The sequence below is a fragment of the Taudactylus pleione genome, unplaced genomic scaffold (assembly GCF_031769625.1).
Source record: "Taudactylus pleione unplaced genomic scaffold, aTauple2 ptg000329l, whole genome shotgun sequence".
In the NCBI taxonomy this organism is placed as follows: Eukaryota; Metazoa; Chordata; class Amphibia; order Anura; family Myobatrachidae; genus Taudactylus; species Taudactylus pleione.
Window position 1 is genome coordinate 5,308,259 of NW_028284730.1, and position 27,854 is coordinate 5,336,112.

The 27,854-nt window shown below is 44.7% G+C and overlaps 1 protein-coding gene across 2 annotated transcripts; it reads right to left on the bottom strand.

The window, feature by feature from the left end:
• Nucleotides 1-67: 67 nt before the first annotated feature.
• On the bottom strand, nt 68-21,617 carry LOC148509288 (caspase-7-like). 2 transcript variants are annotated; one of them, XM_088443213.1, is made up of 5 exons: nt 21,519-21,617; nt 9,142-9,358; nt 3,780-3,952; nt 3,573-3,702; nt 68-1,656 (listed from the first exon to the last, which is right to left on the bottom strand). In XM_088443213.1, the coding sequence occupies exons 2-5, from the start codon at nt 9,347-9,349 to the stop codon at nt 1,436-1,438; spliced, it is 732 nt and encodes a 243-aa protein (XP_088299339.1). In that variant the 5' UTR covers nt 9,350-9,358; nt 21,519-21,617; the 3' UTR covers nt 68-1,435. The 2 variants fall into 2 exon arrangements, with proteins under 2 accessions (XP_088299339.1, XP_088299340.1); XM_088443214.1 differs by having other exon boundaries at nt 21,478-21,574.
• Nucleotides 21,618-27,854: the final 6,237 nt, after the last annotated feature.

A 27,854-nucleotide genomic window follows, 5' to 3' on the forward strand; every position in this document is an offset into this window, starting at 1 on the left:
AACACAATTCAATACTCTTCATATGATAAGGCTGTATAACCCATTTAATTAGCAAAAATAGCTTTATTTTCACTGAAAAACATTCAAACACTACTATAAATAAATAGTTATAGACTAGCAAATAATTACTTGAAACATAAGTTTCTTTGTAAACAAAATCAAGTCCTTGGCAGAAGAGATGTGAATCCAATGGAGGCAGCCATTTTGGGGGCTAAACCAAAATTCATGAGAATACAGATCACCATTTCTCTATGTACTGGTGACATCACAATATGCTGGATCTTAAAAAAAATGTCTGCCTCTGCTGCAGCTCTGTAACAGGGCAGCATTGCGCCCTGTGCAACGGCACAGCTAGTACACCCCCATCTACGGCCATGCTTCGCTGTGTGCAGGTGACCATTCCCGAACTGAAATATGGGTCTATTTACTATGAAATGGTGGGAACAGATTCTCTATAGCCCTGTATCGCAGGGATAGAAAATGTTGTATCACCGCATTAAATTGGAAAATGTCATTGGGGGAGTTGAGAGATATCATGTCCTCTATGATACTGGCTGCTTTGCCAGTCAGCCCTGAATGCATGTGCACATGCGTGGTGGACTAAAGAAAATGGGCTGCAATAAATAGGTCCGTATGTCTGTATTACTAGCAAAGGGAATGAAACACTAACATGAAAAGAATGCAGTATGCATAGTGCAATATACATTGAATTATCACTATAGTTTTGTTTGCGGTCTATGTACTAAGCCTTGGAGAAAGATAAAGTACCCACCAATAAGCCTCTATCAAAAATGAGTTAGAAGCTGATTGGTTGGTACTTTATCTCTCTCCAAGGCTTAGTGCATAGACCCCTAATGTACGAATTGCGGTTCATTTTCAACTATTGTTGCCTTACTTCATGTCAAGGTAATTTAATATTAGGGTAGGCTGCAGTCCCTCTATTTTCATTTGCATAAGGAGACCCCATAGCAAACTCTGAAATGCTAAAAACAGGCCGCCAACGCCATGTTCAGATGTTGTTAGCCGCTGTTTGCCTATGACAAAGCTCAGGTGAAAAGCAGCTTTGCCATCTGCCCAAGTACCAGCAGCACCAGCAGGACGTACTGTACCAGGAGGTGAAGAACATCGCAAAATACTTCACTAGAATGGAAAGTGCTTATTAAATGTCCCAACGCAAAATAAATAAGTCTGAGCAAAATAAATAAGCCTGATTAATGCAAAGTTAATCGTTACTTATCGGCTAAAAACCTGATAAATTATAAATAGGCCCCAAAGTCTCTAAGGAGCTTCTATTACTTCTGGGGGAGCAGCATAGTATTTTCTGTATAGTAATTCCCTCTTTCTCTTGTAAGCGAATTGGCCCTTCAGACAAGACGGTATGGTGCAAAGTCACGAGATGCACCGAGAAAGTACACACACGTGGCAGGTTTCCTTTCTACGTCCGAAACGGGTAGACTTCCCGGGTGAGATTTGTTATGTAGCATGGCATCTCTTTGTAGCCTTCATATTTGCCTTTGCTTTGGAATTTGTAGGCCACCCAGTAAGCAAGGCGGGTAAGGAGCCGGGTCAGTTCAAGCTCCTTCTCGTTCCCGCTTAGCATGTCACACAACGTCTGTAGGAAGACGGAGCCCAGTGGATTTTGGAACGCAGCATAACCTAAAGGAGGACAACAAAAACAATAACTACATAAATACACCAACTAGTGGTAATCTAAAACAAATAAAACAAACCGACTGTCATATAGCCATCAATATCTAGTTCACATTCCCTTTCTGCCACCATTTATTTTTAAGGTATAGGTCTGACAAGAGAGGGCCACTACCCATATCTATCACAGCTATAGAGGGACACTAAAGTGAAATAGCGACAAACATGTTTTAGATTTTTTATGTTTAGTTATCTTAAGCTGGGTACACACCTATACAATAGTCGGCACGTTCTTTCGATATCGAAAGTGTGTGTATGCACATTCGATCCTGTTTTGTCAGATGAAAACTGTTCGAATCCGAAGATCGCATCTTCTGTGCAGTTTAATTTTCATCCGATTCGACACGGCCTGGTCGTACCGAAAGCGTTGTGTGTATGCACCTACGACCGTTCTTACGATTGTACACCAAACCTGAGGCTGCCTCTCTGGGCGTGCATAAGTAAACTCAGGAAGCATTCTTGACCTGATTCAGACCCTGTCGCAAGCGCTGTGCGCTCGCAACCGCGTCGATGGTGGGCCAGTGCTCATGCACAATACGGAGCAGGCTCTGTCGTGGGCATGCGGGAGACCCAGAGAGCGACGGGCAATCCGTCGCTCCGGGTCTCGCAACAAAGGGGGCGTGCTGTCGATGTTGAGTGACAGCACGCCCCCTTTGGTAGGCGGGCCGGGGGAGTGGCTGCCCAAACGGAGGCGTTCCCATGTGAACGCCTCCATTTGGGGGCGGCCCCACTGACATCACGAGTAGCTGCAAGAATACAAGCTTGAGCCTTCCTTTTTCTAAAAATCAAACTCATGCTGGAGAATGACAAAGACAAAAGAACGTTCTGTCCTATATCTACAGTAGCTAGTTCATGTACGAACAAACGTAATAGCTCAGAAAATGTTCATGTAGGCTAGTTTTGGTACACCCACTGAGCGCAGCTTCAAATTTGGGAAAATGTATACGCTGGTACAATAAATTTCCTTGCGATATTTCGGCAGCGCAGGATCGAAGGTCGCACATGGTATTGTATATGTGAGTACGCGCATATCGGGACTGTGTTCGGCACTTCCGAACGGGATGAATTCTCTATCGAACCTTCACATCAAATGTGTGATTGTATAGGTGTGTTCCCAGCTTTACGCACAATATCAACTTGCATATAACTAACTACGCTTATAATAGAACTGCCTGTGATCAGTCCGTTTTCTTAGAAGGCAACCATCTCCCAGGATAGACAGATTCCTTGTCTAATCCAATTAACACATTGTGACACCGAAACCTTCAAGATGACTCACACAATGCATTTCATGGATATAGACTTCAGTTTGTCAGGATTGTAAATACTATTTAAACAAAAGTCAGATAATCCAAGGTTATCTCTAGCACTAATCTAACATAGTTCAACTCTCTATTAGTTTGGCCAACAGTACATTGTCGTTATCAATCTGTTACATTATCATGCCTGCACTATCAGTATCTAATATACATTTATAAATGGGCCCATAAATTGTGCTCTCTAATAGTTAGCCAAGCCTCTGTGGTAGCTAGCCACACCCCATCCGGTGGCTGGCCACACCCCTTATGCATGGGCCCCCCTACCACTGCATCCCCCAGTGGGCCCTTCACGCCCCAGTCAGACACTGCCAGTATCCAAAGCCCCTCATGCAGGAACACTGACACCTGTCAATCAGGCCAGAGCTGGGTGGCCTAATTCAAGTCTTCCGCCCACCCAAGGCTGACACCTCCCACATCACCTAGATAAAAGGTGATCAGAATAATTGCTTGTTTTGTCCATCTTCAATGCTTCACCTGAAGCCTACTCTGCCAAATACATATGGTAAATGATTCACCTTGTCACAATATAATATGATTTACTTATACCTTCACTGCTTGCAAACATGACCACAGTGTCCCTCGGCAGGAAGTCAATATGAGAGAAGGCACCTATATGCATTGGGGCACTGTCAGCCTCGAGGTCAGTCCCTTCATCTAGTCCCGCGCCTCGGCATGCCTGCAACCAGTGACAGACATTATTACACCACAGCTCTCCACTGACGTGCTCACCCTAGTCTGCACTGGAATGCTCACCTGTATGAAAAATATTTTGGGTTTCCCAGCCAACGCTGGGTTGTTGTTGGGAGAAAGCATTTCGTACAGGTCTCTCAGGAGAATGGGTTCCCCGTAGAAATCGTAGAGGATTCCCTCTTCACCGTGGCTGGAAAGGATGCTGATGAAACACTCACCTTGGGGCACCTTGCTTTCTGCAATAGACATTTCAGTGTTACAGGTACAGACAACATCCAATAACTATCCATACTGCCACTGAGGAGGGACAACCAGGTGTCATACACAGTAACACAATGTATTGCTAAAAATAAAACACAGTAAAGGCAGTATAGTGATCACTGTGAGAGTTCTGTACACCATATACTATAGTAATCTCTCTTATGTACATTATCCATCCATCCATCCCCTCTAATTCACACAAAACTAACATTTGTTCTCTTTCTACACTCACACACCTCACTGACCCCAGGTTAACATTGCTGAGTGACCGGATCATACAGCCCACCAAGAACTTGTCACCCTAGCAATCCGACAGGACCTATATGCAATAAGTAGCATTTATCCTCAGGTATCAAACTCCTATTCCCCCTTATAGGCTTGCAAACAGGGCCCTCTTACCTCTGTTATATTCCAGTCTTGATTTATTAGTCTATTGTTCCCAATTGTAAAGGCACAACGGAATAGGCTGGTGATATATAAAACCCCTTTTACACCGACTTAAAAATCCCGAATTGATGCACGTGAACATGCACCAAACCGGGGTTTAGTGACCCAGGGATCAGACCTGGCTGGATTACAGGGTTGAGCACGGGTCATTCCTGTGTCACCCTACAGTGCATGCCGCTCAATTGGCCGGCTTCCGTGGCGCTTGGAGATGACATCTCCAAGCGTCCACTGCCGGGACGAACAAGAACGGAACAGCACACCTCACCTGCCCTCCCTACCTACGGACCACTGTGGAGTAAGGTAAGGGGGTCAGAGGGGGAAGGAAAGGTAGGAAGCGCTTCTCACCTGCACCGGAGAGCCGGGTCAGTGCTGATGCCCGGGTCGGCGCCACGTTGTAAAAGGGGGCCCCCCCCGGGCCTGTTCCCGGTTGGAAACGTGTTCCAAATCCCGGGTCAGACCCGGGACTTTGGTGTAAAAGGGGTATAAGTAACTGTTAATACACCTTTCAGACTTAAGATCCAGGAAATTGCCGGGTCTATCAACCCAGCTAGCCCGAACCTGGCAAAGAACAGGGTCGTGGATCCGGGGGTGCAATAACCCGGCATTTTGATGTATGTGTGTTAGGGGTATAAATAAATACATGGGGCGGGATGCATGACGCATGCATCCAGCCACCCTTCGCATGTTAGCAATGCCAATATGCATGAAGAACATCACAAATGACCGCTCTCACGGTAAGAGCGGCCCTTTGCGATGGAGGGACCTCTGGGTCCATGACCCAGAAGCCCCTCTAGCGTATTTCTGCACATGCTCTGCGTTGGGGGGCTGAGTGGGATCCGATCGGTTCCCTCTCCCAGCACTCTCCCGATAGAAGCCCATAGGCTTCCACAGGGTAACGCCAATCAGGAGATGGCGTTACCCAGCGCAACCAAGCCCCGGAGTGCATCGCATGAAAAATGCGGTGAAAACTAAATTTTGGGGGTTTGACCACATTTCTACCTTTGCTGCCCATGGTCAGCAAAACACATTTCAGCATATAAATAGCTTGAGGGAGTCTGTGCTTCATCGATGGCATTAAAGCGGCTATCCCAGTTTGATTAACTAAAATTTAATTTATAGGTTCACACATATACTGCTACAATTTTTACAAAGTGCATTGATTTAGTTTTCATTATCTTTCAGTCATATCTTTATATTATCAGGGAGAGCTCTTTTTATTTTTATCTGATACAAAACAAGGTTTCTCGTTTGCATTTGATTCATTTGTACCCAGGAAGCAGTTCTGCGTTATGTCCCAATAGAAAAAAATGGAGCTTCTCTGTCTCGTACCAAAAGTCTCAAAACCCTCATAAGAAAGACAGAAATGTGTAGTAATATACTTATGGGTATATTTACTAAAGTGCAGGTTTTTAGAAGTGGAGATGTTGCCCATAGCAAACAATCAGATTCCACTTAACATTTATCTAGCAGTTAGGATCTGCCGTTAGCAAATCATCTTGGTTGCAGTTCCCAGTCTTATTTGCTACCAAGACATTGCATTTATCCTGTCTTGTCTGTGCTAGCTCATAGCCTGTCATTCCTGTCTGTATGCTGACCTCATGTGTTCATTAATTACTGTCTGTATGCAGTATCAGCTGCACACTAGTTAATTGTGCTGTCTGTGTGCACAGGCCAGCTGCACACTGGTCTGTCATTAGGGAGGCTGCAGGGCTTGCTCTGATTGGACCCTGTATCTGTTAAATTACAGCCAGCCCTTCACTTCATGCCTGTGATAGAGTTTCATGTGTTTCCGTTTCTGGCATGGTCTCCTGTATCCAGTAGAGTATTCAGCACTCCTGTTATCTTGTATACCTGCAGTTTGTGTCATCTGGGCGGCACAGTTCGCATACCATCTATCTGCTGTTTGTATCATCCAGGCGGCACTCCTGCGACCTCGGTACACAAGCCAGTGTACTCACGCTTGTGTCAACCCGGCAGCACAGGCCACAAACCAGCGTCCTCAGTGCACAAGCCAGTGTACTCGCGCTTGTGTCAACTCGGCAGCGCAAGTCGTAATCCAGCATACTTCCTCCAGTCATCTGTTATAGCAACCAGCCAAGACACTTCCAGCCCCCAAGGCTGCTACTGGCCCAAAGGCTGAATCTCACTTTCAGGCCCACAGGCCACAGCCAGCCAAGTCACTTCCAGTCCAAAAGCCGCATCTCATCCCACTGGTCGAGGATTCAGCTGCATCAAGCCAAGGTTATACCAACCCTCAAGGCGGTTGTGGGACAATACTTTACGAAGTCTTACCCCAGGCTTAAAATTAGCACCTTCTAGAAATTAATAGCTAGAATCTGATTGGTTGCTATGGGCAACATCTCCACTTCTAAAAATCCACACTTCAGTAAATATAGCCCTTAGTGTGTAAACCGAAGGAGGAAAAGCCCTTTCAGAAGGCTCATTACAAGGTGGTTCTTCCAAGAAGGAAGCAGATCATAAAATTACAAGTGGTAAATGCAGAATTATAGTAGCAATATTTTAATCTTCTGGTCAGGAGCATAGCAAGGTATTTGAAGGCCCCGTAGCAAAAGTTTGTAAGGGCCCCTATGTACCACCCAATGGTGAAAAATGTATACAACACATGTAGCTTCGAAAAGGAAGATGGACCCCCTCAGCTCTGGGCCCCATACCAGATGCACCCTTTGTACCTATGGTAGTTACGCCCATGCTTCTGGTGCACGACAAAACGCAGCTTCCTCAGGGGCATATGTTATTATGCAGCGAACGCATTAAGCAGGAATATTGGGGGACTACTATAATTTCTTTGGACATTGTGGATGCTTCTTATCCCATCCTTAATAGCTGCCTGAGGATTGTTTTTTTCCCAATCATCAGAAGGTCTCCGTGGGCACCAAATTCATTTGGAAGATGTTGATTATTGCTAAAAGACTTAATTGAGGTCCCCTTTCCTGGTAGATGCCACACATTTCGTATATAGCTGGTTTATCATTCGGATGGTAATATTTCAATAAACTATTGAGTATACATAGAACGGTCCACCAATTCCATTATTTTGGATATTTTCCGTGGATTACCAGCCATCTTGGAATTTGACATTGTTATGATTGACCCCCATCTTTCATATCTATGGTTCACATTGGTTCTCTTATTAGAGATGAGCGAGTTTGGATCTCAGAGATCCGAACCCATACGAATTTTGCAGATCTGAGTCAGATCCAAGCCGGCTTGGGTTTTTACCGCCTGACTCGGATTTCAAAGCGAGGCAAAACGTCATCGCTGCCGGATTCTCGCAGGTTTTGGATTGTATAAAATTCCGGCTGTGGAGAGTGAAGAGGAAGCAAGGGAGGATCTGTGCTCTTGTTGTCCATAGTGGCTGTGCTGTTGCCGAATTGCTGTGCATAGGGGCTGGCTGCTGTTGTCACTTGTCATAGTGGCTGGCTGTATTCCATAGGAGCTGGCTGTATTCCATAGGGGCTGGCTGGCTGTTGTCCAGGGCTGTGCTGTTGTCCAGTCTATACTCTATAGGAGCTTTGCTGCAGACAGAAGAGGGGGGAATTTAGTGGCTCCTGTGTCACTGCAGTCCATAAAGGGGTGCTGCTTTGTTGTCCAGGGGGTGCTCTGTCCATCAGGGGTGCTTTCCCCCCCCAGTGTAAAAAAAAAAAACACCAAAAATTTATCAAAGTGTTTTTTTTTTCTTCTGTGTGTGTGCTCGAGTCAGCTGCACTTAACAACGTAGCTGCGCAGGGGTGCTGCCTGTGGCTGCACCAGTTATCAAGTGCCAATTATTCTTACTTCAGCCAGTGGCTGCACCAACTATCAATTCTTACTTCAGTCAGTGACAGTAACAATTATCAACTATCAATTCTTCAATCCTCAAGGGGTACCCCAACCATCATCTTTGCACAGTCCTCAACTCTATTTATCACTCAGTTTTGATTCCGCCTAGGAATCGTGACAGCCAGCTAGATGGATGCAACCTTTTGGCCCTTAACTAGATGAATAGCTGTGAAGTGGTCAAAATTGATTGGAAATAAAATGTTATTGAGTTAATAATACTGTAGTAACAAAAACAGGCCCATTTTATGTGATTTTAGCTGTTTTTAGGATTTTTTTAGAAAAAAATCCAAAAACAAAAACACAGAAGGGCGGTTTTGGCAAAACCAATCCAGATTCAAAACCAGAGGAGATACAGATCCAAAACCAAAACACAGGGGTTCGGCGCACATCTCTAATTCTTATTACTATTGCATGGTTCATTTTTATGCTCTTGCTATTAACCAACTGCATTTTTGAGTATATATCAATAAATGTTAATGTTATATAGATACTTATCACTGTTTTTTTTACTGTCAACCTAACGTCTATGTCAACGTTCAGAATGAAAATGTTGACAGTCAAAATGTCGATATTACCATGTTGACAGAAGAATGGCGACATACCATTTTTTGCATATTTTAGCCTAACCCTCTAAATAACACTAAATTGTACTTTCAACATTCTGGCGTCAACATTATGGATATGTCAACATTTGTGGGTGTTGACCTAATGTCCATGCCGACATTCTGATTGGATACCCCTAAACGTTTTCCCTCTTTAGACTTGAAGCACCAGTTTTTTTTTAGAATATCATCAGATTTCTTGGCCTATTGTACCAAACAATAGGTCTATTCCCTTTGTCCTCACGCCTAACACCAGCACCTGAATGCTCCATTACCTTTCTGGTAGATTTCTCTGATCTCCCTGGCACTGACATCAGTGTGAATAGATACTGCGAATCCCAGGTGGGAGAGAACTTTAAAGAGGCGGTTTGCGTCACGCGTGGCACCTTTGCGGGTATCTAATTCTCTACCGTTGCCTCCAGGACGATTGTGGAACTCTGTTATGGCAATGATAAGAACACGGGCCTTCGTCGCCTTTGACATGATGGCTCACTGAGAAAGGAAACAAACAAGCGACAACATTAATGTGGCAATGACAAGACATACATTTCTTCCACTCAGAAACATGTCCAAGAATAAACAATAACGATGCAAGTGTCTTATTTTTGTTAGGAAAACATGAATACAATATAGGCGGTAAGTAAAGGGGATGAGATGCATGGGTGCACTATAAATAATGGGCAGTAAGTTTCCTTTGAATATATTATTTATAAAGTAACTTTGTTTGCAACATTTAGTCAGCCTTGGCTATACTTCCAGAACAGCAGCTTCAAGATTACAATTTACCGTGACATAATATTGACCTGCAACAATAAGATCTTAGTTCCTAAAAGTGACACAGCACGATCTCAGTCACACACATAAAAGTTTATTTCATCTAAGCCAGGGACGGGGAACCTCAGGCCCGGGGGCCATATAAGGCCCGCAGAATCATTTGGTCTGGCCCTTGGAGTTTTTTCTGTCTAGAATGGCACCCTGCAGCCAGAATCTATGCAGCAGTGCCATCTGCAACATCATTGAAACGCTTTAGACAGTCACACCGCTGCCTTTACAGCCCCCCGGAGCATCCTCAGGATGCTCCGTGACATCACACAGAGGGGGCGTGGTCTGCACCAGGCCCACGAATAATGTTATATATATCAAAATAGCCCTCGTCAGAAAAAAAAAAAAGGTTCCTAACCCCTGAACTAAGCTAATACATACAGCATGTTACTGTTACACTTCTTCTGGATGCGACCAAAACAGAAGGCTGGACAATGTGAAAGCCTGAGGCATTTGGTAAAGTGACTTATTGTCCAGTCCTTTTTGGATAAGTGTCTCAACTGGCAGCAGCAAGTCAGGACTTTTACAGAATGCTAACAGGACTGATATGTACAAATAATCCAGGGGCTCTGTAAACTCATTTTTATGGTATCTGTGTGCAGCCTGATAGAAGTTCATCTTATCACATACTGTTGGGGAGATGTACTAAGCCTTGGAGAGAGATAATGTACCAACAGAATCATTTCCTAACCAGCAGCAGCTCCTATCCTCTTACCTGCTGGTCTGGCCGGCCGGGTCCAGTGCCTGCACAATGGATATGGCAGGTGCCAGGACGGACGCATGCGCAGCAGTGGCACCGCGCATGCACATAACACCGGCTTCTGGGGACTGCATTGACTGCAGCCCCGAGAAGCCCTGTAGGGTTGCCCAAAAGGCAGAGCTAAACGCAGCTTGGACTGGCAGTGCCAGGGGGAGGAGACACCTCCCCCTGTGGCTGCCTGCCCTTTACTTGACTTGCAGGTGGAGTTTCCAATGGGAAGCCACTTCCAGTCACAGTGTAGCCACGGACTGCAACTGGCTCACTGATTTGGCGTATTTTCCCACTGCTCCTGTCACTTTACAAGATGTGTTTAAAAATGACAGCTAGAACCTGTTTGGTTGGAACTTTATCTCTCTCCACGGCTTAGTACATCTACCCCTCAAAGTGTTAAGTGTTAATGTGCAACAAAATAAATAATTGAAATACACTGATAGTGCTTTCCTTCTATGGCAATGACTAGTCAAACGTGACAAATGCAGTTTTAAACAATGTAGTTTAGAGCGGGCCTGGGTTTATATATCCTGTTTAGTGTTTATATTCCTGTTAGAACTTCGAAAGGTTTGAATATAAAGAAACTTGTGAGTGGGTCTAGCATGTGAGACGCACCCACTCACAGGAGCATGGCATAGCACCCAGCAGCTGGGACTAAAGTATTCACTACTGTATTAGGATGGCAGGACAGTCCCATAATAGCTGCATTTTTTTTATCAGGATGTATGTAGATGCTAAAATGTAACACTATAATTAAAGTGCTACAACTTATTATCTGTCATAGAGATAGATGTATGCAGGACTTAATTTTTACATAACATCAGGTCATCTTAAACACACACATTCCGCAGCATATATCCTAACCCACTGCTCCATGCTCCTCCCTCACTATCTACCCCATCTGTGTCACCCCTGTCTGTCTGCCCTTCCCCTTTAGAATGTAAGCTCTCACGAGCAGGGCCCTCATCCCTCACGTGCTTCTCCTCCCCCTACTTATAGTATCATTTACTCCTAACTCCCCACAATGGCACCTAACACCTGGTTGCTCATGTCCTGCTGCTTGTTATGCAGCTATGTTTATAAACCAAGTCCTTGTTCTACATTGTTTTGTATTACTATTAACTGTTTTTCTTGTGTGCTCATTTATGTACCGTGTAAGGCGCTGCGGAACCTTTGTGGCGCCATATAAATAAAGGATAATAATAATAATAAACTTTAACATAATTGTGAGTGAAATAATTTTTTGCATTGAAATGTGTGAAAGGTTGAGGCACCTATTTCTGTACCCCCACAGCAACGATAATCAGAGTTTTTCTTATCACAGCTTATTGCGACCAAGTTGGTATTGATAGAGCAAGTATCTCTGCAGTACAAGTACCACTGCAATACTTGAGGTGGGCAAAACTTACATGTAGGGTAATATGATAATGGGGCAAGATAGACCACACATCAGTGGCAACAGGGTCGGCTCCAGGGTTCGAGGCACCAGATCCTTAAAGTGCACCCTTTGCGACCGAAAATGGGGGCGTGGCCCAATTACCATAGGCCATACCCTCTATGTGATTTTAGGGAGGGGGGGGGGGGAGCCTCACTAGCTGGGCTTCCTCAAGCCGTCACTGAATGGATGCCTCGCGCATGTGCGCAGCATCCATTCAGACTTCGGGGGCCAGCACCGCAGCGGCAGTCCCCAACCTCCCGATTTCACCACCCGTGGGCCACTTCGGCCCATGGGTGGAACAGTGGGGCAGTACTGTCCCGCTGAAATCGGGATGTTGGGGAGGGGGGGGGGGGGAGGTGGCGCCCCTGTGCGACCGCACTGGTTGAACACCCCTAGAGCCGACCCTGAGTAGCAATATAGAAAGAAGAAAGTCTTATACAGTATAAGCAACTACCTTTCTAAATTCAATTTATTCACTCCTGATTAGAAGTTGTTTAAATGCTTATTGTCACTAGATTGAGAGCTCTAAGAGACAATTTATTATTTCAGTGAGACAGTCTCTATGGTCAGCAGAGTCACTTTGAGAGGCTACACAGATGACCCCTATGGTCAAAAGTAGGGATTCTGGGCCTGATTCAGAGCCGGACGCTATTTGCGGATGGTTGTTCTGAAAAAGGGGCTGGATAGTTAAATAGAGCGCTCGCTCTTTGTGGTCTGTTGACGCCTCTATGTCTGAGCGAGCAAACAAAAAATGCGCTCGCTATTTTGTAATGACGCCCCCTGGCCGTTCGCATCATACATCATCTCCGCTATTTATTAGATTCATCGAGTACATTGAAAGGCGTATGAACTGCTCGCTATTCTTGTGGTAGCATTTTCCTACCACAATCATGCGAGCAGTTCAGGCTAAAAGACAACCAAGTGACGTGGTCGATGACGCTGCTTTGTTAATTATGCACACCCTTAAAACGCCCGTTTTGACCGTTTGGCATGCCTGCGTTCGGATCTCCACTCCCCGTTTTCAAGCACCTTCCCCTGTTACCACCCACAAAAGCCTCATCCTGTCACTCAAATTAGCAGGCATTCACTGTTTTGCGAGCACACGATTTCCGACCGCACTGACTGGTTGGTGCATGCGCATTACAATCCATACGCATGCGCAGATGTGCGAACATCGCTCAGAGCGAACGAGCGGCCGCTTACGAGCGGCTCTGAATCAGGCCCTCTGTCTGAGCAATGGGTTGTTATGGCCTCTAATGGCTGCAGTGTCAGCACAATATCCCTGAAGTCTCATCTCCAGAAGAGCAGTCTCTCCTCTTCCTTCATGGAACATACAGCAATCTCACAAGAACCACAAACTGGAGTAATACTCTAATTAAACATTTTTGCAGTATACTGGCAATATCCAAAGTGTAGTAATTTTTAATTCTTAGAGAGATCATGTATTGCAACAAGGGGCCTCATTTCTCAAAGAGGTCCCTAGAACCTACCGAGTCCATAGGCTGCATTGTTAAGATGCCCATACACGGTGCGATAAAGCAGCCAAACCGACGGATTGATACGATTTGGCTGCTATATCGTACCGTGTATGGGCATGATATCGGCCAGTGCGCGCACCCATGGGGTCGTACATCACACCCCCAGATCTTACTGCAGGTTCAGTCGATCTGGAGATGCGGTGTGCGATCCCATGCAGCACTACGACATATCAGGCGATCGGCCACTCGATCGCTTCGTGTGTGGAGACCGCCCGATATGTTGGACGTTTGAGCCCCCGTCGCGTTGCTGTGTGCATATCGCACAGTGTATGGCAGGCTTTAGCTTCACAAAAAAGACTGACTGCACTGAGGATCCAGGGGCAAAGCTGACACATCTAATGCCAACATTAACCCCTTCTTCAGGGAGACATGTCCGGTCCAGAATTCCTCACTCATGTTTTGGGTGAACAAACCATTTACATTAAGTTACTGATTGAACCCAGGATACTTGGGGGAGATGTACTAATCCTTGGAGAGAGATAACGTACCAACCAATCAGCTCCTGTCATTTTACAGGCTGTTTGAAAAATGGCAGTTAGGAGCTGATTGGTTGGTACTTTATTTTTCTCCACTTTATCACTATCCAAAAGTTACCTCTCCGGAGTCCCACATCAGCGCTGGTGTCTGCGATGTAAAAAAACGGCTGGATAATGGCTGCCGCTGCCATTTTTCCGTTGTTTGTGCATACCCAGTACAGGAAAAATGGACGCCGGGGTCATTTTCCCGGTGACCTTCGCATGCGTTATAGACTCTGGGCACACTCTAGTGCCCAGAGTTTATAAGTGCAGCACTGGCCGAGCACCACTCAGTGCTGGCCGGAGATGAGGGGGCCCATGACGGAAACTGCACACGGACCCCCACCTCTCTAGAAATGCCCCTGTGCAGTATAACTTACAGCCTTACAGATCATTTCTGGTATTGGGCATCCTGCCTAGACAGCATCTGATCCCTGCTACCTTATCTCCAGCCTGACCAGGGTATAAGGGGAAAGAGTGAAGCAAGTGCTGGCAATTACTCACTGCAGGCCACAGGTGGGGAGTGCAGATACTTTGAGTGACTCACGAGCCCCAGGAGACAATAGTGAATAACATCTGTTCATCAGGGTGAATTAAGATGATCTGGGCCCTGGGCTGCATGTGCATAGCATCATGTCACATAATATACTTTGACATGTAGTCAAGACTCACACGGTTCTGCTGCACGCACCTGTCTCCTGGTCCAAGACCTTTTCCTGGCCCAACACTCTCACACCTTGCCAGATATACACTCTGCTCTCAATCCCACCATCGCATATAATGGGGATTATATGGAACAAGGTGAGGATGTTGGCGGGAGTATGACGTTCTCACAGATAAATTCTTGCTCTCTGGGCCTTAAATATCTATTAAAAATAATGGTTTACAATATATAACCAGGTCCCCTTTTGGAGCACATGGAAGTCTGGAAAGAAATCATGATGAGGACTGATACAGTAGCCAAGTGCAGACTCCCGTGCCTCGCTGTCAGCCATGCTGCAAACACCCCACAATGTTATAGTATGCCTTTCGTAGCTATAACAGATTAAGTAAGGGTAAAATTTACTATTCAAGTCATGCCAGGCTAGCGCATGCAATAAGCAACTATGACGACGATGATTAAAAACATCATTCACCAATTGCTTATGGCATCGGTGAAGCAGGTGTTTGTACTCGGCACTTACAGCCATCAGGCTGCCAGAGAGGGATCTGCAATACTGTCATTTATAGGCTACAATGGCTGTCGCCATCTGAAGATGGCATTCCCAAAAATGGCCAAGCTCCAAAAAACTGAGTTTAGTAAGTTGCAGGGATACGCAAGTCATGTGCAAACTACTGATACCCATGAGTTAAGGGCCAGTTAAGATTGATAAAAAGTTCTCAGAAACCGCAGTCATTACAGAAAGTCTACACTGATAACTGAGTCATTCTGATACATTGTGTCCACATGTGGTAACTAAAAACGAATTTGCCAACTTGCCAAGGGTGAATGACACTTTGCATCTGATACTTCCTCAATTACGGCCACAAATTAAAAGATTTATCAAAGCACAGAATAGGTTATTAATATGGACAATGATCCTCCGCAATAAAAAATAGAACTTTACAATATATCAGCTCAAAGTTGAGCAAAACCAGACAGATTTTTACAGTTATTATACCACAAAATGGGGACCAACTACATTGGGCAATGAGTGGGTCACCTGGTCATGTGACTTACACCTCTGGCAGCTTCACTCTAAAAGTATTGCGAGTCAGATTTTTACAGTCTTTTTTGTAATGGTGATATTAGACAGATAGATGCACTCATAGTACATTATATTGGGTATGATAAAAATAATTTCATATCACGGCGATGAGAAATGAACACTTTACAAGGCCATTTAACTAAAAAGGATAAATAGACCTCATAGCTTTTGGAAGTTGCTGGTCATTATACTTCTAGTGGACACTGGACAGTCACCTTAACAGGCAACATTGTCTCCAAAACCTTGGTCTTAAGGTGGGTACACACTATACAGATATCTGCAGATCGAGTGATCTGCAGATGATGGTTGTTAATACACACTGCACCACCATCATCTGTGCCTGCCCGCAGGTCCCGGCGACCAGGGGCGTGTCCCGGCGGGCGGGGGCGTGTCCCACCCACCTCCTCACGGCTGCCGCTGTGTGTGTGTACTCCCCTGCCGATGGACAGACATGTCTGCAGACATATCTGTCCATCGGCTGTGCAGCACAGCCAATGCGATAGGTCGGTGAATGCCGACGTTCACTGACATATCGCGGGTACGTGCTGCCTGACAGGCAGCAGCTACATTGGCCGATCAATTGATCGCCCAATGTATCTGTCAGTGTGTACCCAGCTTTAGAGAGCGAGCACGAAAACAAGCCGCACAGATAAGTAAACTCTTGATCAGTCTTTGCTGCAGGAAAGTCTAGGGTCCATGTTAGCCCTACATATAAGGGTAAATCAAGCATGGCGATACCATAAACACAAGAGACTTGTATTAGGAGTCCATTTAACTGCAGAAGCAATATCTGTTCTAGATCTGCATCGAATCATTGCCTGTTTGATGCAATTACAGCAGGCTGGCTATTTAATGTTAACTATTAAGACACATGAAGGTGGCATATATTATACTGTATGCCGTGCATGAGGAGTTATTCACGGCTAGTGGGACTTTGGAAAATTCAGATTAAGGGGCCTATGTATCCGGTTGTTTGTTTTATAACATTATGCAGAAATGGTAATTTCTGCATAATTTTATGTATTGTTCCTATGTACTAATAGCACAACGCAGGAGATTTTCACAGAATTATTATAAATGGGGACTACAATCTGACCCCCATGTACTAAACTCCAAAAAGCTAAGTTTTTCAGGGTTTAGGCCCAGTAGTTTACATCATCGTCAAGCCTATGGAGACTCCAGCAGCAGGAGAGAGATCTTTCGCAGTCTCAGCTTCCCCCAGAGAAATCTTTTCTAATTTGCCAGGGATATAACTCGCAGGGCAGCAACCGCTGTCATTAAAAATGAAAATATCCTCTGCGAGTTGGATACATAATAAATCGCAGCAGTACCGCAATAGACCCCCTAAAACACTGGCTCTGGATTAAAGTGGAATCTCTGATTTGACTTGGAATCTCTCATTTTCTCAGGACATACTTACCAGGGCCGTAGCTAGGGTAGTGCAGGCCGGTGCCATCGCACAGGGCACCACAGGTCAGGGGGCGCTGTTTGGGTCTATCAAATTTCTGTTTATTATCATTCTTGCTTGTAGCTTCCTCTTATTTCATCCCCAGCATCTCCTGGTGTCTCCTATTTCTTCCCTAGCCCTTCCCCATGAAGCCATGGCCCTTTTGGGTGCATTATGTCCCTTTGAAATATGACGGGGGCGCCAATGTTCTTTCTGGCACAGGGCACCAAAAAGTCCAGTTACGGCTCTGATACTTACTACTACCGGTGTATGATTGAGGATTGAACAACAAATCTGCATTACATTCAGTCAGGGGCTGGCTGGCAACTTTTAGCCTGGGGGGCAAATGCATGCAGGCGGCCCTGGCAGAGGGGTAGCGTGTAGCCAGGGTGCCCGAAGAACGTGCGTGCTACGGTGCCCCCCCCTCAAGTGTTCCAGGGAGGAGGCGGGTCCATATGGGATTAATGTAAAGTAAAAATAAAGATTAGGAACAGCCCCATCGTGGTGCCCATATGCAGTGCCCCCCTGTGCCCCAGGGGAGGACCCCCTTATGCAGGCCTCCAGTAGTGCCCCCAGTAGTGATCCCCCCTAAGCAGTGCCCCTAGTAGTTGTCCCCTCCCCTTGTAGTGCCCCTAGTAGTAGTAGTCCCCCCTTGTAATAGTAGTCCCCCCCCCTTGTAGTGCCCCCAGTAGTAATCCCCCCAGTTGTAGTCACCCCCCGTTATAATCCCCAGTAGTGGTCCCCCCTTGTAGTGCCCTCCCCCCTGTAGTGCCCCCAGTAGAGATCGCCCTCTTGTAGCACCCCCAGTAGAGGTCTCCCTCTTCTAGTGCCCACAGTAGTAGTCCCTCCCTCTTGTAGTGCCCCCAGTCCAGTAGTGGTTCCCCCTTTGTAGTGCCACCAGTAGTCCCCCCCCACCCTTGTAGTGCCCCCAGTAGTAATAGCCCCCTCCATGTATTGCCCCTATTAGTAGTAGTCCCCCCCCTTGCAGTGCCTCCAGTAGTGGTTCTCCCCTTGTGGTGCCCCCAGTAGTGGTCTCCCCCTTGTAGTGCCAGCCTCCCCCCCAGTAGACACATGTAGTAAAAAAAAAAACCACCACACTTACCTGAATCCCCGCTCCCGCCGTCGCCATCCGCTCCTCCGTCTGTGCTTCCCGGGCCGGGCCGCTCTGCATTATGGGAGAGATGTCATATGACGTCATGACGCCTCTCCCATTGCCCACTGCGGGAGCTGGAAGATGGAGCGGCTCCTGCAGTGGGCGCAGCAGCAGCTAATGAGAGTCTGACAGACTCTCATTGGCTGCTGATCAAAACAAACACACAGCTCCCGGAGCAGACGGCTGTGTGTTTGTCACTTGTGTAGCGCTGCCCGAACTCCGTCCGGTCATCGCTACACACGCGGTGCAGTCTGTGTCACAGGCGGCCCGCATGACGCTGTGGCCCAGGGGGCACATGGCACCCTGCCCCCCGGCCCAGCCCGCCACTGCATACAGTCATTTATTTAACAGATTGTAATTTCGTGAGATGTATGGATTGCAGTATGATAAAGGTTTTATATTCTTACTAAGATCCATACACCCAGTGCAACTAACTATCCCCTTTAGGTACAGTAGAAAAAAAAAAAAAATATATATATATATATATATATATACACACACACACACACACACACACATACACACTGAGTCTCCCATATCCAAGTATTCCGAAATACAGAATATTTTTAGCATGACTGAGATAGTGAAACTTTTGATTTTTGATGGTTCAATGTACACAAACTTTATGAAGGCACAAAATTATTAAAAATAAAGTATAAAATAAGCTATAGGCTGTGTGTATAAGGTGTATATTAAACATAAATTAATTTCATGTATGTACACAAACTTTTTTTGAGCCACAAAATTATTGAAAATATTGTATAAAATTACCTTCACACTGTGTGTATATAACACATAAATGCATTCTGTGTGTATATTTGGGCCCTATTCCTAAGACATTTCAATATGGTATGCAATTATTCCAAAACACAGAATATTCTGATATCCAAAATACCCTTGGGTCCCAAGCATTTTGGATATGGGAGACCCAACCTGTATAAAATATATATATATATAAAAAAATAATCAAAAGAACTGGAGACCGGCACTCAGACAGCAAATCCAACCTGCGTGGGTGCCAATCTAAGAGAAAACGCTGTATATCCAATGCAAAGGGGAGATGGCACTCCACGGCTGGTAAATATACTATAGTAAACTATTTAAGACACCGATTTTGTCTGCAGTTATTTACCAGCCGTAGAGTGCCATCTCCCCTTTGCATTGTGTGTGTCTCATATATATATATATATATATATATATATATATATTTTATTTATTTTTTTTATTTTCTCCATTCAGTCCACATTCACGTCATAGACATCATAGTCGCGAGGGTATCAATTAGACCGAGGCATCCAAGCTCCAAATCATATCCTTCAATATAAATTGCACTCACCAGACCTCTCATTAAACATCAATGCAGCAAGGTCCTTTATTGTTAAAAAACCATAAATAAATTGACGTTTCAGTCCCCACTGGGACTTTTGTCGAATTATATATATTTATTAGTTCGTGTGTGTAGATAGTAGTGGGGATGTTAATAGCAGCTCTAAGATGTGCAGTTCTTACCACATATTGGGGTAGATGTATGAAGCCCAGAAGCGGTATCAGCGCACGTTATGTGCAGTGATACCGCTTCTCCCCGATGTATGATCGGGGGTCTGGGTGGTAAATGACAAGGGCGCTATGCTATCTACAAGATAGCAGCGCCAAACGGCAGGGCCATGTACGAACAGTCATACCGCATGACCGTTCGGCCGGCTGTAGCTGTCGTTATCGACAGCTACAGTCTGGCGCTAGCCTATCCCCACAACAGGGACAGGCTGCGCGCGGGGATCTCGCGATACTTGCGAGATCCCGCGCATGCTCAGTGGAGCCGGCCGAGACAGAGACACAGCGCATCAGCACTAGTTAACGCTCCCCCTCTCTGGCCGATGAGATGTTCTTACATCTCATCGGTAGTGCTTCCTGCTTCGCCTCGGTAAAGCGTTATAGCGGCACGATAATCATACATCTACCCCATTATACATAATTACAACAGAGAATACTAAAATATGCCATACTATACAAAAAGATTGTTTTTGACTTGTGTTGCTACTTCATAAACTTTAATTGTATGGTTTCAAAAGTGTTTCACTACAATCCTGGAGTTACTTAAATGAAGACAATATAAAACATGGATGCTATAATTCACTGGGAAGCATGGATTTCACGACACTGTAGCATATAGTACATGGAGATCTGCATGTCAGACTCAAAAGATGCAGTTTGGAAGGAAGCAATGTGGCAGTAAAGAGGGACCAACCCTTCAACACATCAGGATATGGGGCCTGATTCAGAGCCGTTCGCTATTTGCAGTCGTTCGTTCAAAAACAAGGGGTGGCTATTCAAATGATCCGTTCGCACATTGCAGTCTGTTCACACCTCTAAGTCTGAACGAGCGAGCAAAACATACTCTCGTTTATTTGTTAAAAACGCCCCCTGGCCGCTCGCACCATACATCATGTCCGCTATTTATTAGATTAATCGAGTACATCGACCAGCGTATGAACTGCTCGCTATTCTTGTGGTTGGTTTTTGCTACCACAATCTTGCGAGCAGTTCTGGCTATAAAATAACCCAGTGACGTGGTCAATGACGCTGCTGTATTAATTATGCACACCCATAAAACACCCGTTTTGACCTTTAAGCACGCCTGCGTTCGGATCTCCACTCCCCATTTTCAAGCACCTTCCCCTGTTACCACCCACAAATGCCTCATTCTGTCACTCAAAATAGCAGGCATTCGCTATATTGCGAGCACATGAATTTCGGCCGCACTGACTGGTTCGCGCATGCGTATAACGATCCGTACGCATGCGGAACGAGCGTATTGCCGCTAGCGAGTGGCTCTGAATGAGGGCCATGGTCGGTAATGTAGATTTAATAGCAGCGTAAACATACAGATATCCCATTCCCCATAATACATCCAGGAGTTCAGATAAAGGACTGGCGATTCCAGTACATATTTTACTAGCTATTTGATAAAAACTTCAACATTTCTTCTTCATAATAATAATAATAATAATAATAATAATAATATTATTATTGACATTAAATGAGACAGTTTTAAAAGGATTGGAAATTATAGGTTTGCTATTTCGTCATTTATTTCTAATACATGTAACACACACACATATATATATATATATATATATATATATATATATATATATATACATACATACACATATAAACACACTATTTCTAAACTACTTACATTGTCCTTCAGTGAAGGTACTTTAGAAGAGCATCTCCTACCTGTCTGTGTTGCAGAAAACGTAGTTTTCTCCTGTTGTGCTTCTGAAAGAAGTGATCTGTGTAACTCATTGTGTAGATAAGAGTGTGATGCAGAGGGCGGGAGAAAGATCCAGGTGACACACCTTCCACTCAGCTTCCTCTAGTTAGCTTAATCTTATACTACAACTTAAGCTGCATACACACACAACGATTTTTTGAACGAATATCGTTTAATGATAATCGTTTGAAAAAATCGTTCACTTTCTGAGTCAAACGATGAACGATTATCGTTCATGTGCGTTCACGTTTGTAGTTTGTAGTTTATATTTCAGTCAGACTTGTTAACTCAACGATTTTCATTAAGGGAATATGCAAAAATCATTTGTAGTTCAAAAAAATCGTTCAATACACTTTAAAAAATCTGACAGATAATCTGACAGAAAATCGTTCATAAAATCGTTGGTAACAAAATCGTTGTGTGTGTATGCAACTTTAGGCCCGTATTCAATTTGGAGCGAAACGCCGATGACGTAATTTTGCCAGGCGGAAAAGTATCGCCGTATTCAATTTGAAAGACTTTCCGCCTAGGCGGAAAGTCAATGCAATGTAATAGCTGGAAAAGTTTTTCCTATGAATAGCAGGCGGAAAAAAAGTGCAGAATTGGGGTTTTGGGGTGCAATGTTGCGGAACCCCCGTGCAGCCTTCAGACAGTCCCCCAAAGGTAAACTGCGTAAAATTTTTAAAATAAAAAAAAACACTTAAAAACACCCCAAAAAATCACTTTCAGTTTGGGGGCAAAAAAAATAAATGTTGGTGGACAAAGTTAAAAACTAGCAAACTAGACTCTAGGGGGGGTCCCCAAGTATGCCCCATGTGTTTTTTTTTTATTGCAGGTGCTTGCGGCAGGTGGATTTTTCACAATTTTTTAAACTTAACTTTAGCAACTTTAAAATATGCTGACCCCCATTTTCAAGTACCCCAAATTTGCTGGGATAAGTTATTTTCTGCAAAAAACCCTCCTGAATAGTATTCTTCACCAATTGTACAAAAACGCTATTTAGCAGCTATTGAGCCCATTTAAAAATACCAAACACCTTCAGCAAGCCAAATCGGGGGTAACCATAGCTAACCCTCATGTCAGAGCATCTTTTGGGGGGTGTCAGGCTGATTTCCCCAAATCTGACAGGACTTTCCGCTTGTTTCAGTTTTGCCAGGTCCCGTTTTTGCGTACTTTCAAATTGAATACTTTTCAAGCACCTCCATCATTTTATTCAAATGCCTTTGGATATGGGTGCCCTTAGTGTGGCCAAGGCCAATTTTTACCAAATAGCTGGCTTCCCACACATCATCGGGGTTGTGGATGGTACTCACATACCACTTCAGCCTCCAGCACGGCTGGAGGCCATATTTAGAAACAGGAAACACTATCACTCCCTGAATGTAATGGTGGTATGTGATGCCTCCCTCCAGATCCTGTCCCTGAATGCTAAGTTACCAGGAAGTGCACATGACTCCTTCGTCATTCGGCAATCAGGGATATGGCAGAAATTAACCAACCTACAAGCTGGTGATGCGTGGCTTCTGGGTAAGTGGAGACCTTTAGTACATAACAATGTTAAGCTTGATACACAGTGTTCCTGATGTTGTCTCTTATTTTTCACAGGAGACAGTGGATACCCTTGCATGTCCTGGCTGCTCACTCCTTATTTGGCTCCCACACCAGGCCCACAAAGTGAGTATAATTCCGCACTTACAGCCACCAGGCAAGTGGTGGAGCGCTGTATCGGCCTTTTAAAAGGCCGATTCAGATGCCTCCACCGCTCTGGTGGCGAGCTCATGTATTTGCCGGATATGGTGTCGAAAATTGTGGTCCTGTGTGGGATATTTCACAACATCGCCATAAGGAGTGGTGTCCCAATGCAGCCAGAGGATGCCTTACCTGAGGATGGCCCCCCCGAGGTTGGTCGGAGGTCAGTATGTGGGGGGGCCATACGCGATGATGTGGTGGCCAGATTTTTTAGGTAAGTTTGACCCAAACTACAGTGTTTATACCTAATGTGTTTGTGTTTGTTTGCGAACATCTAATTTATTTTTTTTTTTTTCACCATCTTCTGTTTGTTCACATAATCTTTGCCACTCCAACGCTCACTACTTCCTGCTACCCTTACCAAACCTGGATCTGGTGATTTTGGCCATATATTCTGGAACCCATATCGCAACGCCATGTTTGTGGAATCATGTTGGCATGGTCCTTCGTCAACCAGTTCTTGATTGTTTTTTTTAATTAAATATTTTATTTGTATGTGTTGTATTTGAGATTATCAGTGTTTTTTGGTTTTGGGACTGACCACTTTGATTTCTCATTTAAGTTGTGAATAAATGTTTGGAGAGTGAAATGGTCTTCCTTTTTTTGGACGTTAACAGCAAGTGTAACCAGGTTAACACACCTTACAATTGACTAAGGGGTAATCCAGTACTGACACCAGTTGATGTAAACTGAAATATGTTTGCAGGTTCCCAACCCACACCAAAAGGAAGCCTGTCCAAACCTTTGGATTTTGAAGATTGGCCTAAGCAGCTTGCACACCAACTAGGAACCTGTAAAATGGCGAAATATCTAATTGACACTACACCCAAAAAGGGAAATGACATTGTTACTGTTATGTGTTTCTTGTGGCTGTTTAACATACAAATACAAAATACAATCTAACTTTTAAAAAATGGAAATCCGTGCAGGAACAGTTTACTTATGTCAGGGAAAACTATTTGTGTTTTAGAAAAAAAGAATGAGCCAGAACGTATATTAGAACTACAAAATGTATTTACAAAACGAATAAAAAAAAAAAAAACTACTGGCGAAGGATGCCAGACAGCCGGTCAAGGGCCACAAGAAGGCCAATTACATGTTGCCGCATCTGGCCAACACAATCCTCCACCTCTTGACGACGCCTCTGTTCCTCTGTGGGTGAGAAAAGTGTGTGGATTAATAAAACAATAGGGAATCCACATTAAAAAAACAAAAACACAACGAAATCACTCCTAAACCGAAAAAAAAAAACCAAAACAAAAAGGGGGTGCTGGCAAAAATACAAGGCCTATGTACAAATTCACACAGGTGTGATATGTGTATGTTGAAATCAGCAGGAAGAGGTAAAGGCAAACTGCTAAATCAACAAAAGTAAACCAAACAAGCACGAATAAAGGCACGACACATGATTACATACAAACAGTTTGTGGTTAAAAAAAATGAGAAAGAAAAACATACCGGGAGCCAAAACGGGAGCTCCGGAAGTCCCTCCATGTTCCTCCTCGGAGGAGCCTTCATTCCCCAAAGAACGGGGAGGGGTAATGATGGACTCCGGGGAGGGGGTAATTGGAAGAGGGGTGGGTGGAGGAGAGGGGGAAGTGGGACGGAGGGGAAGGAGGCCCGACAGTTCCGGGAGAGGGTCTGGGAAGGCTGGGGACGAGTGGGGTATAGGGGAAATATGTGGGGTGGAGTGTTGGCTGGGGGTTGGGGATAGTGGCCGGGAACGCCGTCTGGCCGGACGGTGACGGCGTAGTCTTGGCTGTCCTCCTAAAATATGTCAAACAAATTGAGGTTAGTTTCTGGGCAAATCCGGGGCCCAAATAAAAAAAAAAAAACCAGCAACATAAAACATGCAAATAGGAGTAGAATGAAAAAAACAGAAATAGAGGGAAAACAAGCACACGCTGATATGAGGACAAATAATTAATAGGACAGACAGGAAAACATGCACACGCAGATATGAGGACAAATAATAAATAGGACAGACAGGAAAACATGCACACGCTGTTTGCCCCACAAACACAAACATGAAAACCACAATACATAACACTTACTTTCAAGGATCTGCATGCGAAAGCATGCCAGCAAGCGGGGCGTTCGCCGTTGCAGGTCTGACCACCTGCGCTCCAGCTGCCCGATGTTGCGGCGTGAACCCAACGACCGCAGGCGGGACCGTGCCTCCGCATACGCGGAGCGCTTCTGCCGGTTGGTGATGGGTGGAGGCTGGCTGGTGATCCGGCGATCCATCACCTCCGTAAGCACCAGCAGCTCACGCCTGGTGAATGCGGAGGCTCTCATGATGGCAATGGAGTTTTTCCTACAAAACATTTTTGATAAAGTGTGCAAAAAATTTCTGATTGGCTAATGTATTTTGGAAATTAACAGGAGCAATTTTATTGGTTAGTGTATGAGTCATGTGTTCAACAGGGCCAGAAATCTCTGGAGAGTTATGATAGGCTTGATGCAGTGACATGCGTTTGCAAATTTAAATAAAGAAATGAACCCCGGAAAATATGTGGGGATCCACAGCAATAGAACAATTGTTTAATTGTGGTTCACATGTTTTTTGAACAATAAAAGCGAATGTTCCATCCGTACGTATTCTGCGGGTAAACACAAACACGGACAAGAGTAAAGTTTCTTGCATTGTGTTGAAAAAAAAAAACAATTAAGCTAATTGATACATTGATTGGCATGATACGATTGAGGGAGGTAGGTAGAATAAAGGAGCAGGTAATCGACATCTGACAAGGCCACTTCCGGTTTCACTTGTGCGTGCGTTCCCTTCAAGCCATTTCGGGGATGTACGCTCGCTATTTCGCACGCTCGTTAGTTAGAGGAGGGGTCGCCTGAGTTTAGGGAGGAATTTTAGATGCGAACGAAAATACGAGCGAGCCATTGAATTTAAATAATTTTGTACGTACGCCTAACGTACGTGCACCCGCTTGCGAGTGGGTCTGAATGAGGGCCCTGGTCAGCTATACACTGCTTAGCCGGTGAGACACTATATTATTTCTTTCCTTGCAATTGATTGAGACCTTTGGAACTGGCCAGTACTTTTATTATTTCAGCATTGTGTGCCCGACGGGGTTAACACTTCAAGCACTCAAAGCCATTTATTGCTACACAAGTTCCAGATTTTTCTATTATTGTGGATATTTTAATTGATACATTGTTTGCAGACAAGTGTTACTTAATTTCAAAACTATGGATTAACTAGCCAAGTGTGTCAAAACATCCTTCATATGCTCATTTGGAACTTTTCAATGCAGGAATCGTCAATTCTGATTCCAAACCAGTACAACCATTATTATTAAGGGTACATGTGCTAGTTATTCACCTTTTTACTATTTTTATCCTTGATGTTTTGTCATTTATATGTGTTCATTCTGATATATGTTCTATTTATTACCATCTCATTTGCATATTTTTTGCCTATATTAAATTTCTATTATATTTCTATTCATATTCATATTTATTTCTTACCAGCGCTGTGTGCATGCTTTTGTATTAGTCAAGCTTTTATTGTAAGCCAGATATGTGTATTAGATGTGAGCCAATTAATGCAGGGTTGATTAAGTATAATAGAAGACCAGTATAAATAAGTGCTGGTAGAGGTTGCAAACCACACCCCTTGATATAGTCTCTGATGAAACTAGTTGGGCGTGGCCAGGAACTGTGAGACTGTGGAACAGTCATCTGTCTACTTCCAGAGGCAGTGTGGTGTGCGGCTGGTCGCTGAGTACGGAAGATGTCCGGCTAAGTTTACAGACCCACCAGATCACATGTGAAACTTCTAACTTTGATGTATGTGAGCAGATTTTATTAAACATTGTGTTTTTTTAACTATTCTCATGTTTGCACTTTCCCTCTGTGATTGCATCCTGTGAAATGTTATATTTACCTTTTGAGAGGCAGTATCAGGGCCTGATTCAGCAAGGAACGCAGCTGCTAATATGCACTCAATTGGCCGATTAATTTGCACTGTGCATGCGTATGCATCACAGTGCGCGTACCAGTCAGCTGTCGATGTTGAGTGACAGCTCGCCCCTTTTGGTGGGCGAGCCGGGGGGGTGGCTGCCCAAACGGAGACGTTCCCGAGGGAACACTTGCCATTTGGGGGCGGCCCCACTGACATCACGAGTGATGTCAATGGAGAGCTTCCGGCTCTGTTAGAGCCGAAAGCTCTCTGGGGCTTGCAATGAACGAGACCCTACCACAAGGGTCTCGTCACAAGCCCGATGGTCACGATGGTCTTTACCATCGCGACCATCATTATGGCCGCTCGCTATAGCTGTGGGCGGCAGCAGCTATGCGAGCAGCTAGGAGGCCACTCAAAAAATAAATAAAAAACACCCTGATTCAGAGCGAGCACTCTTTCAGAGCGTCCGGCTCTGAATCAGGACCATAGTGTGGATTTGTCCCCTGTGGTATTGTGTGTAAGAATGGGATAAAGAGGGCATGTGAGCCCTGTGTAGGTGTGTATCTTTTTAAACATCAAGAAGGAATGAACTGCTGTAACATTTGTATGCTGTGATACCCCCAAGGGG

Bases quoted from the DNA above. Each gene is read 5' to 3' on its own strand.
- LOC148509288 (XM_088443213.1), bottom strand. From the start codon at position 9,349: ATGTCAAAGGCGACGAAGGCCCGTGTTCTTATCATTGCCATAACAGAG. The intron at 3,953-9,141 runs GTAATGGAGCAT...TGTCTATTGCAG, and splicing joins CAGAGAAATCTACCAGAAAG to AAAGCAAGGTGCCCCAAGGT. The intron at 1,657-3,572 runs GTATAAGTAAAT...GTCCTCCTTTAG, and splicing joins CATGTTTGCAAGCAGTGAAG to GTTATGCTGCGTTCCAAAAT.